Source organism: Ptychodera flava, chromosome 6 (assembly GCF_041260155.1).
Source record: "Ptychodera flava strain L36383 chromosome 6, AS_Pfla_20210202, whole genome shotgun sequence".
Taxonomy (NCBI): Eukaryota; Metazoa; Hemichordata; class Enteropneusta; family Ptychoderidae; genus Ptychodera; species Ptychodera flava.
The window spans coordinates 41290507-41307003 of record NC_091933.1 but is presented as its reverse complement, the minus strand read 5'-3'; the positions used below and the strand labels follow the sequence as shown (position 1 = coordinate 41307003).

Sequence of the window (16497 nt, the reverse complement as noted above, 5' to 3'; positions counted from 1 at the left end):
AGAAGGACATTCAGTTTGGATGACATAGGTCGTGTCGGTAACTAACTATATATTTACATCGATTCTTTTAAAGAAAAGTTGGTAACAAGAAAAATCCCGGTTTTATCACTGTTGAGGAAACATCTTCGGCCTGAACTGGCGTTTCACATTCTTTTTACGTCCGCTGTTCATTAAATAAGTACAGGGTATACGAAACCCACCGAGTCAGACTAAAACAAAGTCCCAAACTGGGAGGTACCTTTTGTCATAGGTTTGTAAATAGATGTTAAAGTAGCAGAGTGCTACAGTATAGTGCCTCCAATGTAATTATTAGCAAAGGCGGGCTTCATTTTATCGTACAAATCATTTCATGGGAAGGAGGATTTGAAAAATAATTCCTGGTCAGATATGAAAAAAAGGAGTTATTTGTCCCGCGGTGTATTATAAAGACAGTTTTGCTACCAGGAAGGCTTCCATATAAAAGGAAATGCTGTGATGCTTTCGATAAACTTTGCCTTGCAGATATAGTTTGCTTAAGCAAAACCAGAAGCTGCCGCCTTTATATGGAGGCATTGTAACATAATACTATTTCTCCTTTCTGACCATAGTTTAAAGTCTCTGGTTGTCGCATTAGTTAATTCAAACATTGAATGTTTACGCACAGTGTATTATGTACGTATTCTGTTTTATAATGATATCAATCTAATCAATTTCCTCTCAAAGAAAGCCGGATAGCAATGGGCTATCAGGAATTGTTTTATAGTTTATCGTGTACGGGCTGTAGAGACGGCACTATGCCAGAAACATAAAAACCGAAGAAAAAACACTTCATTTTTTGAAAATAGTAGTACTGATGAATTGCAATGCAGTGTAATAATTATCGCATTTTAATAGATGACATATTCAATGACAATAGATACAATGGTTCACATATATGTTCATTAAACAGTTCAGAAGTGTTCTGCAACCTTTCCGATAGGATTTTGTGTTTCTTTGTCAACTCCCCTAAATAGTTGCTTCACTGTTTTTCTTGAGGTCTGCTTTAAATCCTTTGTGTCACTGTTACATATTTTGTTCTGATCACAGGTGTTCATCTGAAATCCGTTAATGAATTTGACGAATACTCGCGGAAGGAAATAGAAAAAGAGCCACGAACACTTTGGCCGCCGAATTAGAATGAAGCCATGCAACTGGTTTAGGAATTGAAATATTATGAAATTTGATTGAGGGCGCTCGTCATGCCGAGATGAAAGTCATGCAAAAAACCCCACTTTTTAACTGAAGCTTACGTGCCTTTGTATAATAGTATTTGCATAAACCTCGACTGTCGGGGTACTCAGGCTATTTACCCATCTTGCTAAACTTGTCGAAGCATCTTGCGAACAAAATTACAAATCCAATTTTGAAATTTCGTTTAATTAGTTAATAGGAGAAAAATTACTGACTGATGTCTACCACACCATCATATATGCTGAATAAAACTGGAAGTCCTATATATTACAAGAGCTCCACGTCATAACCTTTTCGCACCTAGCTATATATGACGGTAACATAATTCAATTTTTTTCAGTCACAATTGTCTGCTTTGAGCATGGTGATGTTTAACACATCCGGAATCAACGAAAGCATGATAAACGGCTCTTAAACTTCAAAATTAATTTGTCGTTCCTGGACACACTATATATGGCGTTATTGTACCAGAAATTCGCACAGTATACCCCAGTGGTCACTCGGGAAACGCCGACACGACGGCAGCCTTTCCATGCCAACAAATTGAAATGTTTTTGTCGACAAGATTTGTCGGTCACGGCCCTGACGAAGGAAGATCCTATCAAAGCGGCACCTTGGTCTGTTACCAAAGCTCCAATCCAAGTTGTCATTGAGTTTGACATCCCACGTGTACTCAGCATCCGGTGGGCTTCCGCACATTTGCCAGACATCGTGGATGCCTTCAGGTAGTCCGCCGATCTCATCGACCTGAATTAAACAAATATGTTAAAATTAATTTGAGCTTTCTGCTGCTCTTATATGGCTTTCTTGCTTAAAATGGCATTTGGAAAAGCATTCTAGAATCAAATATCTCGATTTTGTGAAATCAAAATAACTTAGCTCTTTGCCTCTGAGCTACAGTCCATGTGCTGTAATAGGTGCTACTAGCGACGTGATATCAATAATAAAATGTCACCATATGCTTCTGGATATCGATGAGATGTATTTCAAGAGTAGAGGCCATTTGTTACATCTTTGCAATTATCTCAAAGTTCTTTTTCCCAAATGCATTGGTTATAAGACATTAAACATTTCTATCGTTGCCTAAAAAATGCACTGGAAATGATGGGCTATTATGCGATGGGTTTCACTGGTGCAATACCATAGTGGCAAATGGTGTATATACAGTAACACACAAAACTGCCGTTCAGATCATTCAGGTCACTGGGAAGAAACAACCATGGTGTGTAATTTCAGGCGGGGCCATGAGTCATGCAGTTGGTCTGTCTCTACTGTTCTAAGAGCTGCAAAATAATAAGATTTGTATTTCTAAATAATGTCCCGAGCTTATGCTATCAGTCTGAAATTGGTTTACCTCCCAATCTCTCAAATTCGTATCTCCGCCAAAAATAACTGCGCTGCTTGGCTTTGCATCGAACATCTGCTTGATCACTTCCTTCAACTGTCGTTTCTCTCACGACTGTGCGCTTTCATGCTTTCCAAGTGCGAGGTCATTAGCACTAGATCAACGTGTGAGAATCTGGCCTGCAACAAAATAGCAAAGTTCGAGATCGTAATCAGTCACGTGTTTTGGACGGAATTATTGTAAGCCAGCTATTATGATCCCTGATAAAATCTATACTCTACAAAAGTGTCAATTTGGTTACACTTACAAGAAACGGGCAAACATATGATAAACACGGTGCCAAAGTTACGATTTATAAAATAAGCGAGTCTGTCGATTCCACTGCGTGTCTCTGATGATACATCAAAAGCAGAGTCACAGAACAATCTGATTAAAATCAGCTGTAGAGTACGGCGATGTGTTTACGTAGGCTGCGTTCACAAATAACGATGGGGGGGGGGGGCTGGAGGAATCGCGATTAAAATCTTATTTTTTTTCAGATCCCCCCCTCAATACCCTAAAAAAAATTCAAATCCCACCTCTACATCATCAAAATTTTTCAAGTCCCTTCAACTATCACAAGCCCATTTATCAGTGAAGGATGTGCGCGCAGAAAAAAATAAATACGTATCGCGCCGTCCCGCTCGCAGATGTTCAACAATACCTGTTATCATATACCCATGCCCATATTGCTACATCCTAGTGACGTTCAACGTAAAATATCAGCCGTGATATTTCACGGTAAACGTCGAGATATGCACGATGAACGTCATCAGTTTTAGAGTTTTCCCGAACTACATTAGCAGTTTGTTGGTAAACAACGTAAACAACAAAATGGCTGCCGCTCCCCCCCCCCCGCCCCCCGCGAAACGATGTCGCCGACGTAAAAACTTGAAGGGCTTCGAGGAACACGGGTGTTTCTGGTTGCAAAATACGGGAATATCACGTCGAGTCCTGAAATGTTTTACCATGGTATTTTTTTGGTCAAGTTCTAGCAAACATTCTGCCGTTCGCACGGCGCCAATACTGTGCACGGTCTTCACCGAACAGGTAGTGAGCGCGTGGCGTGACAGCGATGTCGCGCGCGCGACGACTGTTGACGTGGCAACTCTAAAGGTAAACTAACAAAATGGCGTCCCCTCTCCGCGCGAGCTCCGTGCCGTACGACGCTCGAAATCAGGATAGATTTAAAGCTGAGCAGTTTTTGATCGGTTACAGTTGTAATAGCATATTGCACCTTAAAATGTTCCTTCTGTATGACGATTTTTGTATCCCGGTGTCTTTCTTCTTGGGTTTCATTGAGATATGGACGACTTGCAGCGATGTCGCGCGTGATGTTGACATCTTTGTCGTATACTTTATGAATGAAGCCTGTTCACATAAACATTCTGATATTTATGCGCAAGGCGTAATAAAGTAAAGCCTCAAAATTAAAGGTTTTTCGTTCTATTAGTAAAAGTTCCCTAAAATTTTGGGCATGGGTATATGATAAATCGGTTATTACCCAATATCGCCTGTTCCTTGTGTCGTATCAGCATTCGTGTCATTTGTGCTGCGCCAGACACTCGACTTCGTCTCGTGTCTTACGCAGCACAAATGACACTCATGCTGATACGACACAGGAACAGGCGATATTGGGTAATAACCTCTAATTATTAGCAGTTTTGAGAGTCATATTCCTAAGGCAAGTTCTTAAATTGATTAATTTAAACGCATCAGTGAACTTTTTGGATTTATCAGTCTAAGTCAACTTGAGTTAATCCAAGTCTGGCCAGGTCAATGGCACCTGCTAAAGAGCACACAAAATGACGATCATGAGAGAGTAGGCAAATCGTGAATTCTGGCTAATTGTCCGATTGTAAAAAACTGAGCACAGTGACCTACCAAAAATTTGTTTCAAAAGTACAAAACATATATGAATTAGATGCTCAAAATTGACAATATTGGAAGGTGAAAATATTCCATCAAATAAATGTTTTAATCTCTGAAATTTTGGGTGTAATAATGGCAAATTCGGTTTAAAAATAATTGAATTTAGTCACATATATTCTTTACTATTCAAAGTGTTACTTTTGTAGATTGTATGATGAGAATGTAAAATTTAGAAAATCAAGCATGGTGACCCTATCTTGTTCTTTAATATTTGATTATTCTCATATGCTAGAATTCAAAAATCCCTGATAACTTATGCACTTAATTAGTCTCCTGGTCTTCCAGGTGTTGCTCTCTGGCCTGATCTTGTGTACAAGTATGTTTCACGATCATGAGTGTTATTTGACCCAAACTCTTCTTCAACTACCATGTACATCAGAGTCCGTCACTGCTCAGGTATGCAGTGACAGTGACATTGCTGTAGCAGGTCAGTACCTGTTAGTGACACTACCCGTAGTGAGTAGCTGTATTAACTTTGATAATTTTGACAATATTTTTGTTCAATTTATATAACAGTGATCTTGTTCTACTCCCTACAGCATATTGAACTGTCCAGTATTCAGCTTGCTCACACAGTCTGTGTATGTGTGCCATGCATTTGTATCACTGACAACTGACCGTCAGTCTGGACTCTAATTAAAGTATCAACTTGTACATATTTATATTTACAGGCTTTGTCGACAAAGTGAATATTGTGTTTGAGCATGCTGAGGGAAACAGCAAGAAACTGTAGATGATATATTGCACAGAAATATTGCAAAAATCATCAACAGTTGCAGTTGCTGCCTTGTTACTAGGTTAGTTTGGTTTTTTTAACGACAAATCATACATGTTTAGATTTTTTCAAGATAAAAGTCACGAAATGTGACAAAAAGGTTCTAGATTTTATTAAAGTATTACAAACATTACAACAATTGGATGACACAAAAATGGTATTCTTTTTCATTGAATTACCTTCAAAAACTTGGAATTGGAAAATATAAAACGTAAAAGGGAACCAAAAATTTTTCAAGTCCCCCCTCCACTACCCTCATAATTTTCGAATCACCCTCTGAATTCCTCAAGCCCCCTAACCATTTTTGTGAACGCATCTTAATACGCGGTATTCTCGTGCTGTCGCCTCTCACTACGCGACAGCAAGAGAATACCGCGTAAGTTAAGACGTCGCCGTACTCTACATCTGATTTAATCAGATTGAGTCACAGAAGAAAGCAGGGACTGTCCCGGAAAGAAAAATAGTGTCAATGACACTGTGCTCCCATTTCACTGAAATACTCAATACTAGTATACACATGATATTGCATTCCGACAGAATGGTTACTGAGAACTTTCACAGCAAATCAATCTTATACCTAATCAGATATGAAATGCTTCACCTCATAAGGGCCTGCATATTTAATTTTAAAGTAATATACGCCGTTCCAAAAGAGACTTTTTGACCAAAAATGTCAAAAATTTGTCCAAAATAGAAAAATGCAAATTTCACCATAATTCCAATTAATCATATCTTGGTCATCCCTAGGAACCTGCATAACAAATGTTAAGCAATCGGACCATCGGTTTCAGGGAACAAGAGATTTTTGACAAAAATGGCAAAAATAGAGAAAATAACTCATTAAAAATAGAAAACAGCCAATATTAGCATAAAATCAATACAACTAAATGTGCATGCCGTAAGGTATCTAAAGCCCAAGTATGACAATGACCAGATGGGTAGTTCCTGAGTTCTTGATTTTTGACCATATTCAGTATTTTTCTGTCTCATTTGTATATTTACAATGCTCACATGTTCATTTGATGAATGGCACATCTAAACCACACATGGCATCACTGGGCCAAAAATCAGCTTACCACGTGCAGCGGTTCTCAAGTTATTGCTTCGGGCAGACAGACAGACAGGCAGACATTACATACAGAATTTACATACACACATTACCTGCAGACATTTTTACATGTTATACCACTCATGGTCATGTGACATACAGTTCTCACCGTACGTTTATTATCGCAACACCAATTGTTCTTATGCAAATAAGTAAACAATTACGGTTCATTGATATGGAATAGACATCAAATCAGGTCCAATAATCGTTATCATTCAAGGTAAACTGTAGACTTGGTTCAAGTCGGTGAATTTTAAAAAAATAAAATCATTTATAATAGTTTCTCTTGTGTCTCTCCTATTTCGTACAAACCTATCCGGAATTTGGCAGCTCACGCCAGGTTTTCCCAGCGATTGAATGCGTCACGTTTGAGTCTGCGCAGTAGTGAGTTAGTTTCTGCCGGATTCACCTAATTCCGGGTGAAACTCCGCTGTACAGCGTTCACTCCACTCATCGCGTCCACTCACGCGCGCGTTTCACATGAAAGCAAAATACAAATCATTGCGTTCACTCCACTCAAACATTCACAAATCACAGACTTGAACCGAGTCTAGGTAAACTGTGAAATTTACCAGGTCCAAAGAACATATAGATGATGACAAAGGCAATGGGGCCATCTTGAACCACGAAATAGTGGTGGTACCAGGTGTCCGGAATGGGTAAGCGTACCCTGCCAGCTAGCCGCACCCGTCAAGATTGACCCAAAGCGACAAATTCATTGTTATTTGGTGAATTCACCAAATTACTTTTGTGAGTCAAAATTTGGTATGCTGTCACTCATCATTTGAGAAACAGACAGGTCATATTTTGATACAACATCTCCGTATCTACCGTAGAACTTCTTAAATGATTTCACCACAGAGGGACTGTGATTTCACTAATCTACTTTCTGAGAATCCTTAGAGTTTAATGAATAGACCTCATTATCGTATGAATACAGACGTAAGGTTTACTACTTTCCATATCAATGTACGCGTAAAGGTTTACTTATCTACATCAAACGAAAATCAAACATCTGGCAGATTGTACACATGGCAACTTTTAATGAACTAGCGAAATTACATTTCAATGACAACTTATCACCGTGTTGATTTTGAATGAAAATATGGCCTGATGAACTTGTGTACCAGGTTATTAAACGTAGTGGTATCTGACGAGCAGCACGGAGAATGGTACTCTTCAACTTTTACATCAACTTTTGTCACAGGTTGTGGGGATTGTAAAGCGTTAGACACGGTTTTCTGCAGGAAATTGCTGATACGCAGTGTACGTGCGAAATTCTTCATCAGGACGATGACCAGTGCATTCTTTAAATAGTTGTTCATCGAAGCCCTTATTCATACAAAGAAGTTGCTGCAGCAACCTGAATTTAATAAAAATAATCAATAATTGAAAAATATTGCCGACGAAAAGGAATGACATTTGAGCGGAAAGTAATGGAATCCCTTACTTGAAACTCCGTTCAAAGGACAACACTCAGCGGGCGGGATAGACCGATTGCATCGAACGTTTCAAATGTTATCATGTCACATTACATTGGCCTTTCAAAAACACGACGGAAGAAACAATAACGATAATGGTCACACTGGGAAAATGTAAGAAAATAATTGAAACCTCCCCGAATGGCCGGTATGATACCCAGATATTCCACACATCCACAAATGAATATTTCGATGCTTTTACCTGGAGTTGTTTTAAGTTTCTCGCTTCGGGTACGTCCCCATGCATCCGACACTGACACGCCTGATCCGGTGGACTTGCCTGTATTTTGAAGTACGCGAGATCCTTGTATTCAGTCAATTGTGCACTGTTCACGGCAGCAGGAAATCTTTCACTTTCATGTTTGCTTCTCTGTCATCCAGTGGTAAAGCGTTATCAGACTGCGAGCAAAACCGTTCCATTTCGCTTGATTACATTGTGTCGGAGATATACAAGTATGCGTCCATACTGGTGGCGTGGCCGATGCACAGTGACATGCACATGCATCATACCACGTGGCAAATTGATATGCACCTGGATCAGTGCAGTCAGTTTGTTAGCGAATGAGAAAGCTGTATAAACTATCTATTGTGTCAGAATCTCAATCCCTAACGACACCAGGTGTTTTAAGGCGCAATGCAAATTGATCATTCTGATAGCATCGCACAACTGGGTCATGATATTTTTCAAATTTCCTCTTTCTTTCGTGGTATAAGTAGGTAATTGTACAGGTTCTCCTGTGTTTACAATTCTAAGCCGTGAGATTTAGAATTCTAAACCCACTCGAACCCGTACAGTTACCTATATATATAACCTCCCAACACTTGTCATACTTGTAGGGCAAATGGTAGCTACCAACAGATCAACCTATAATATCAGCTTGCTCAATTATGTGAACTAGAGTAAACATGCCATGCTTATCAAGATCAAGAATTAAGTCCAACTTTCATTGCACTGTTTACACAGATTGCATAATTGCTATAAATAACACATAAGCTATCATACAGACCAGAGTTATGAGTTACACACAACGTATGTCAAATTCACTTAAAATCCCATTTTCCTCATAAAGCTTCGAGAATTGCATCATTCCTATAAATAACACAGCAGCCTGAGGCAGTGCCATCAAATTCTTCTGATAACAAAACCATTCACATATGCACTACTTAAATTTGGATGAATGATCTAGTATATTTCACCTGTGTACCAAATTAAAAGGCAATGGGATGAATGGTTTCAGATTTCCAAAATTGCTCTAAAAATACAACTATGTAAATTTCAACAAATGACTCCTTGGACACCCCTAGGAACCTGCGCATCAAATTAAAGTGATAGGAAGACAGGTTTCAAAGGCGATTGTTTTTTAACCCCAGCCCCCCAAAAAAATCTCCAAAAATTAATAATATGAAAATTTCACCATAATTTCACCATATCTTCTTCAGGTCACCACAAGAAATCTGGACACACATAATTTAAAAGTAATGCATTTATTAGTTCAAGTAAAATAGATTTTTGATCAAAAATGGTAAAAATTGCCCCAAAAATATAATATACAAATTCCACCTCATTTTCAATTAATCCTATTTTGGTCATCCCTAGGAACCTTCAAACCAAGTTTAAAAGCAATCACACCATTGATTTCAGAGAGCAAGATTTGTTACATAACCAGATATGAACTGAATATGCTCACGTGTTTTACACCAGGTTCATTAATAGTAGTACGCTTCACAGAACAATGAGATATATGTTATCACTATATGTAGCAGGTTTTTTTAAACTTCGCACAGTACTCTCAGAGTTTAATCACTAATTACAAAACTTTATTTAATATGCAAATGAGCTGTTAATTAACTTGACACTGCTCAATGCTTTATGGGACAATTAGATATCCATCAGATCAACATTTGTAGCACGTTTTATTTAATTTAATGCTGTGATTTTAGAGTAATGTCACTAATTACAAAGTTCATTAAATATGCAAATAAACCCTAAATTAACTTGACACTGTTCAATGATTCATAGCACAATTAAATATTTATCAAATCAATATCTGTAGCACGTTTCACAAAATTTTGGTGCCGAAATTTCAGAGTTATATACCTAATTACAAAGTTTATTAAATATGCAAATGAAACCTTAATTAACTTTACACTACTAAATGCTTTACAACACAGTTAGATATCTGTCGTATCAGTATGTGCAGCAGTTTTCATCACATTTGATACAGTTATTTCGGAGTTATATGACTAATTATATGACTTCATGAAATATGCAAATGAGCTAATTACTAACTTGACACTGCTCAGTGCTTCTCAGTACAATTGGATATTTATCAGATCAACATCTGTAGCAAGTTTCATCAAATTTAACGCTGTAATTTCGGAGTAATATCACTAATTACAAAGTTCATTAAATATGCAAATGAACCCTTAATTAACTTCACACAACTAAATGCCCCACACCATAATAAGATATCTGTCGGATCAGTATCTGCAGCAGATTTCATCACATTTTGTGCAGTTATTTTGGAGTTATATCACTAATTACTAAACTTCATAAAATATGCAAATGACCTATTGTTAACTTGACACTGCCAAATGCTTCTCAGTACAATTAGATATTTATCAAAACAATACCTGTACCCAATTTCACTGACTTGGGTGCCGTAATTTCAGAGTTATATACCTAATTACAAAGTTCATTAAATATGCAAATGAACCCTTAATTAATTTTACACTACTAAATGCTTTGCACTACAGTTAGATATCAGTCGGATCAGTATCTGCAGCAGATTTCATCACATTTGGTGAAGTTATATCAGAGTTATATGACTAATTACAAACCTTCATAAAATATGCAAATGAGCTATTTATTAACTCTCCACTGCCTAACGCTTCTAAGTATAATTAGATATATATCAGATCAATATTTGTTGCAAGTATCATCAAGTTTGGTGCAGGAATTTCACAGTTATGGCACTAATAACAAAAGTTCATTAAATATGCAAATGAGAAGATAATTGACATGACACTTACAGTATCATCATAATGTTCTTAGATTGTCATCTGTGAAAAGTTTCTTGAAATTTTGTGCAGTATTTCTTGATATATGTCGACACTGTCATTACCGTCTCCATAGGGAAACCATTGTACGGAAAAAAAAACGATATTGCATAACTTCATTAATATGCAAGCCACACTAACCAAAATCTAATCAGTTCTTGCAAGTAGCATATGGTACCTGTGTACCGAATCTGACTTGAATCCGTTCAGGCGTTTTTGAGTTATCGTGTAAACAGACAGACAGACAGACAGACACACTCACACACACACACGGACAGACAGACAGACATCGCTATGACAATAGCCCACTAAAAATGACCAAAAAATCGTGCAAAAATTCACTAAAAGTAGGAAACAGTCAATATTGGCATCAAATTAATTAGACTAAATGAGTATGCCCTAAGGTACCTACAAACCAAGTGTGGCAGTGACCGAACGAGTGTTTCCTGTGTTCTCGAGTTCTGACCATTTTCACCGTTTGTCTACCTCATTCGCACATTTATGTGACTGACAGGTTCAGTTGAACAACGACACATCTTCATCATATATGGCATCACTACACCAAAACTCAGCTCAACACGTGCAGCGGTTCGCAAGGTTTTGATATGGACGGACAGACATCCATACAGACAGACAGACAGACAGACAGACAGATATATCACATACAGACATTTTTACACCACATAAACTCCCAGAATGTACTATAATAAAATAAATAACAGTATTTCTTAAAAATCTGTTTATTTTCCGTTGATGAACATCTAAATCACGGAGATGATTACTTATTATTATTTCAAATTCACTTTGCCTAAGATGAACTTCGTTGACTTCGTTACTTTAACATGTGACAAAGATTGTTGATAAAATGTGTGTAATCTGTTTTTCTTTGTGATTAACAGCATCTTGCATTCTTTTTGTAATGTACAGTATATTATGAATTGTGACGTCATTATAAGGGGCCTCGCGAGTTAGAGAAGTGACATAGTTCTCTTTGCTAATATGGCTGCCTTCAGAGGTTGGTAACTTTCTGTCACTGTTTTCAATCACTCATAAAAGTGTGTAATCGCTGACATCCACGTTTATTACCGAGATGGAATGGATATATTTAGTGTCTATAGACATAGCCCCTGCTTGTAATTGGGAATTTGTCAGTGGAAGTCACTGAAATGAAGTCGATATGATGCACATGAAATGAGAAATGAGGGTATCGAAGCCCTGTCTTTGACTGATTCCAACATTTAATTGGATTGTGAACAAGTAGACATTTGTATCAATGGCGTGGGATTATGTCCTTTTTCTAAGTTAGGTATGTCATGCATTGGCTCCTGAACTGTCAAAATTCAACAAGTCTGCAAGAAACTAGTCAGGCGTGTCTCAGTGATGGCTCTTTACATAAAAATATCAGAAGGCCAGATATATACTAAAATGCCCCTGCGTTCGGTACAGAAGAGACTAACTGTAATTAGCTATTGATACCGCTAAATGCCTTTCTTAACTGTTAAATCTTTGTATGATAAACATCTGCGGCAAGTTTCATCAGATTTAGTGCAGCCATTCAGGATATAGATCTCTAATTACAAACATTCTTTCCCTGTTTGGAGGCCAGGCTTAACTACAGAAAACAATGGTGTTGGTCCATACCATGGTCGTAGAATGAAAAGCCAATCTGGGCTGGCACCCTAATTACAGATGATAACCTGTACCACATTTCATAAAATGTGATGCAGTGCTTTTGGACATTCACCCTAAAAACAAAAATTCAGTACGTATGCAAATTAGCAATTAATTTAAACAATATCACTAAATATCGTTGCATTCTAATACAAAACTTTGAATCAACATCTGTACCAAGTTTGATCAAATTTGATGCAGTATTCTGGACATATTACTCCAACTAGCGAAAAGTTCATTAAATATGCAAATTAAAAATTAATTGACATGACAAAGAAATGTGAGCTCAACGTTTGTACCAAGTTTCATGAAATTTTATGAAGTATTTCTTGACATATTAGCCTTATTACGAAACTGCATTATATATGCAAATCAGCAGCTAATTGACATGATACTGCAACATATCTTTGCACGTCATTACACTTATACAAGATGAATATCTGTACCAAGTTTCATCAAATTTGATGCAATATTTCTGAACATATCAAACTAATTAGTAGAGTTCATTAAATATCCAAGTTAGCAGATAATTAACATGATACTGCTAAAGGTCTTTGTACACTATTATATGACTGTGTGCTAAAGATCTTTACCAAGTTTTATCAAATTTGCGTCAGTATTTCTAGACATATTACCCTAATTACAAAAATTCAATAATATGCAACTTAGAAATTAAAGGAACATTGGCTGTAACTTTTGACTATTTTTTCACTACTGTGTTTCAATGTATCAACTACAGAATTTTACTATAATCCGATCATCATGACCAATGCCCTGTGTCCTGCTTGCCAACGCAGCCTGTTTACGTGAAATGACCATTGTTATTGTGGATAAATGTATTCTAGTCCGGACCTGAATACAAAATTTGAACAATAACAATGCAGATTATACTCATATAGGGTAATTTAGGAGCTAAATATTAGGAATTTCTCCATGGTTCAGGGATTCAAACCAGAAACTGCAGATGATGCATAGAACAAACAAAATTTAGAAAAATGACCAAAGTTACGGCTAATGGATCTTTAATCGACATGATCCTACAGTGTCTTTGCACTAAGTTACAACTCTGGTATATAAACATCTGTACCAAGCATGCGCTTTGTCAACAAACTGAATACTGTGTGTTTCAGCATGTTGTAGGGAGACAGCAAGAAATTGTAGTTGATATATTGCATAGATATATTGCAAAAATCATCGACAGTTACAGCTTCTGCCCGTTACTGCAAGGCCCAAGTTTGTTTTGAACGACAAATCATATATGTTTAGATTTTTGCGAGATAAAAGTAATGAAATGTGACAAAATGTTCTAGACTTTTTTATTATTACTAAAATGAGAACAATTGGATGACATTAAAATGTTATTCATTTTTCATTGAATTACCTACCAAGCACGGGGAGGCACCTTGGACCTCGGACTCACTATCAGAGGATGGTGAGTTCGAGACCCGGTTTAAGTCCCGGTAGATCCAGAGTAACGGATATAATGTCAGAGAATGGTGAATTCGAGACTCTAGCTCGGTGTTGTGCCCTTTAGCAAGGCACTTTACTCCCCCTGTACTACCCCCAAAATGTTCGAATCCCCCCTGAATTCCTCCAGCCCCCTCACCTTTTTTTGTGAACGCAGCCTCAGACTAAAAATACACAAAGCAACGCCTGATAACATCAACGAACACAACCGAACCGATGTAAGGGGTCACAAATACAAAGGTTAAATTATCTGTCTGATGAAACACCCATGGTGAAAACTGATAGAAATGTTTGACTTTAGCATAATATTCAATGAGTATAGTATTTCACCTTCTATAAAAGCCGTTGAACCCATGTCACTGTTGATGGTTCGGTGCACTTTTTCGATTGAAAGTATCTAAAAAGCTACTTGGACGTTTATCTCCAGTACATATAAAGATTAAAAGCTACTACTGTGACGAGATGGTGATATATTTCTTACTTGCACAACCAGCAGGTTTCTGTCCATTTCACTGGTGAGATATGTCACTATGCATTGATCGATCAGTTTAAGTCTGCTCTGCTTGAGTAAAACCATGGTGAAATATTCAGAATCTCCTTCGAGTCCTTTAATAGCAATATAGTCTGGTGAACACATCTCTTTGATGTAGGAAAACGTTTCTGGGACAACCTCCTGCAGAAAGACGACGTCTGGAGAAAACCTACGAAACGCAATTCAAGCCAATATATGAGTCTTGAAGTTGGAGGCTGGAGCACTTGTTCATTGCAAGCTGTTCTCAACTTTGCACGTGGTCTAAAGAGCTCAGGTGCAGAATGATATAAGTAGACAGTCTCATGCACTGGTCTTATCGCTGTGGTACTGCTTAGAGTCAAAAGAGACTATTAAAAACAAAATGCCATCGTCATTTTTCAATTATTATACTTAGTGTAGGTATATTTTTTAAAAATGAAAAATGAAAAAGCGTCCATATGATACTGTTATGACATATATTTTAAGAGTACTTGTGTGTCCACATAGAGGTGTTTCTGGAACGTAAGACTTTAGAGACAGTGCATAGATACCGTTTGATGGTAGCATGGACGCCTCTGTTTCTCTCTCTGATATTCCTTTCATCCAAGCCATCAATGTTCCAGGTGAGTAATTTCATCAAACTGTGATCCGTCAGACGCTGGTGTCTCAATTTTCGCGTTAAGTCATCCATTTTCTAACAGAGCCACTCTGAAGTGTGGCGCACTTAAGTGTACTTGGCGAATCCTTCCAACAGTAACAGTCTACTTGTCGGAGGCTATCTGAACAAACAAACAAAAGAGCGAATATAAATATGCAAATGAACTTTGGCACTACACCTTTATTGGTTTTCTTTTGTTTTTCTATTTTTTTTATAAATTAAGCTATCAATACATACATGTATTGTTCTATCGATTTACACAGCTCTGCTCTCAGCTTATCGACGATCTCATTTTCATTTGGGCTTCTCTTGCCGATTCGGTGATTGCATGCTTGGTTTAAACGTTACCGTTGGCCGCGAGTGCTAATCTCACTATTTCTGATAATTGCTTATCTCGCGGCACCGCTTAACGGCGATGCAAAATTGAAGTATTTGACCCAGAGCCTATCCGATGCCCCACGCATATAAATATATTTAAATATGATACATTAGGTTTCGCCATAACGTCATCATCCTAGCTATTTAACATATGTGTAATATGATGTCGTGCCATATAAATAAAATGTGATATTAATGACCTACAGCTAATTAAGTTTATTATGTTGACTATTTATCTAATTAATTCAATAGTTGCGGTAGAGAACGGAGCAACGAGTAGATCGATAGAGCGAGCAGTTGATCGATCAAGCAAAGCCTACAAGCATCTATGTGAACAGCAAGCTGACAGTGGGGTCCCTTTTCTATGCCACGGGCTTTTGCTGTGTACCTATAGAAACACAAGCGACTGTTTCCAGTCCAAATATTACGTGACGTAGTGGCAGTAAAACCTACTTGATGAAAGTTTGGCTCTGGCAAAGGTTTCCTTGGATATCCGTCGAACATTAATCAGCTTACGCTCGAATTTTAACCGGAAACAGAAATGTGTTATCTAGTTGACTTCGATCTTAATCTGATCCCCTGCCCCATTTCTACCGCTGGCTGCGCTCACCTATAGGGACACTGATAGGGACCTTATATTTTCGTGAGCAGCGCTGCCAGCGGTAGAAATGGAGCAGGGTACCAGACTACTTCGATCTACCTTTCAGTATCTCAGCACAGGGTACCCAGACATCTGGTTGTTGTTGTTGTTGTTGTTGTTTGTATTGTTGTTTATGTTTATTAGTCGTGTTGTTGTTGTTGTTTTGTTGTTGACCAATAAAATTCAACGAGCATAACTGTTGTGTTGTTGTTAATGTTTTAAA

The 16497-nt window shown here is 37.7% G+C and overlaps 1 protein-coding gene across 1 annotated transcript; it reads right to left on the bottom strand.

Annotated features, from left to right (window-relative positions):
• Nucleotides 1-843: 843 nt before the first annotated feature.
• LOC139134498 (tyrosyl-DNA phosphodiesterase 2-like) lies at nucleotides 844-16177 on the bottom strand. The gene is given in 6 exon segments (XM_070701358.1): nucleotides 844-1956; nucleotides 2564-2658; nucleotides 2661-2733; nucleotides 14569-14788; nucleotides 15150-15377; nucleotides 16088-16177. Coding segments are annotated over 5 exon segments (816 nt in total). The 5' UTR covers nucleotides 15290-15377; nucleotides 16088-16177; the 3' UTR covers nucleotides 844-1668.
• Nucleotides 16178-16497: the final 320 nt, after the last annotated feature.